The 1,471-nt window shown below is 31.3% G+C and overlaps 1 protein-coding gene across 1 annotated transcript in view; it reads left to right on the forward strand.

Annotated features, from left to right (window-relative positions):
* LOC108907332 (odorant receptor Or1-like) overlaps positions 1-772 on the forward strand; it is a 9,750-nt gene extending 8,978 nt beyond the window's left edge. The window contains exons 5-6 of the mRNA XM_023454266.1: positions 514-669; positions 725-772. Of these exons, the coding sequence (XP_023310034.1) occupies positions 514-669; positions 725-772 (204 nt within the window). The remainder of the gene's footprint in view (positions 1-513; positions 670-724) is intronic.
* The last annotated feature ends 699 nt before the right edge of the window (positions 773-1,471 follow it).

A 1,471-nucleotide genomic window follows, 5' to 3' on the forward strand; every position in this document is an offset into this window, starting at 1 on the left:
ACTTCAATAACTTTATTGGCCAATAAAGGTGCTAATCTTACAACCATCAAACGGCATGGTTGATGGAAGAGCTCCTCTGTAGCAGAAAGTTATGTTGAGGAGTCTATATCTAACAAACTTGATATTGCAAAGAAAATCCAAGGAAAATATAGCTGTTCCTTACAAGAAGAGACATCTGTAACTTGTGCAAATTCTTCACAAACTTCGGAAGATGTTATGCGTTCCGAAAATGATGGCAACAATGCTACAAGGGTTGTTATTAACGGAAAGAAAGTTAAAACGAAATGTCTAGTACTATAAATGTAAATGTTAATGTTAATAAGTAAATAAATTAAATTTGATTTATTGTAGGTTTATTATTTTTTCATTATTCTACTTACTTTATTCCACTAGTGGACAAAGTATCACTTTAGATGGTTCATATGTGTGGTTAAAAGTCGGCTTGTGTAATTTTAATTCATATTTATCAATCTCGAAGCTACAAAACGATTCACGTTTATTGATTTTTTTTAGAGTAATTCAGTGGTAACTGCCATTTACATGAGCGACTGGTATAACTACGACAAAAAATCTAAGAAGGCCCTACTTATCTTGATGGAAAGGGCTAAGAGACCTATGACTATCACCGCTGGGAAAATTATGGACCTCACGCTTGTGACATTCGCTACGGTAGAAAATTTCAATCAAGGAAACTGTCGTAATTTTCATTCACGTTTAATTTTAGGTTATGCGCAGGTCCTACTCGCTACTGGCAGTCCTAAAGAATTATTAGTATGGTTTATTCGAGAACTTGCACTACTTTTAGTGGAAATAGGTATAATTTTATCTTAAAATCACTAAATTAGTTGAAATCTACTAGATGTGCACTATGTGAATCATGTAAGCATTCAATGTCTCTCTAGTCTGTCGTTTTGTAGCAATAGTCATATTTTGAGTTACATTAAATATGTATTACCAGAGATAAATTGATAAATTCAATACAGATTAAATATCAAGCAAATATGTAATAACATATATGTTGAAAGCATCACGGGTGTTATAGGATAATTGGTCAAAGAGGTACACCGTCGACTTTGCCGCATTATTAACCCTATAACACCCCAGGTACCTTAACTACTACAAATTACAGATTATTAAGTTTTTTGTTAACTTTTATGAAACACATACTGTTGTGGTTAGTGTTAAAATTAAAATCTTTAAAATATAAAAAATAGATAATTCACACTGTTAAAATAAAGATATGTACGTGCAATCTAGTAATATTTTATTTCATAACTTTTTAGAACATTTGACTACTTTTTTTAGATTTTAACAATGAAACATTTGCATGAATTTCGATTGAATCGAATACTATTAGTGCCCGGGTGCACTAGTTAAATATTTTATTCTAATTTGCTGCAGGTCACTTTCAAACTTGTAACAAAGCCATTGTTTTAATTGTTCACGTAAGCGGATAGTTAAAATTTAATTC

Source organism: Anoplophora glabripennis, unplaced genomic scaffold (assembly GCF_000390285.2).
Source record: "Anoplophora glabripennis isolate ALB-LARVAE unplaced genomic scaffold, Agla_2.0 scaffold20, whole genome shotgun sequence".
NCBI classification, from domain to species: domain Eukaryota; kingdom Metazoa; phylum Arthropoda; class Insecta; order Coleoptera; family Cerambycidae; genus Anoplophora; species Anoplophora glabripennis.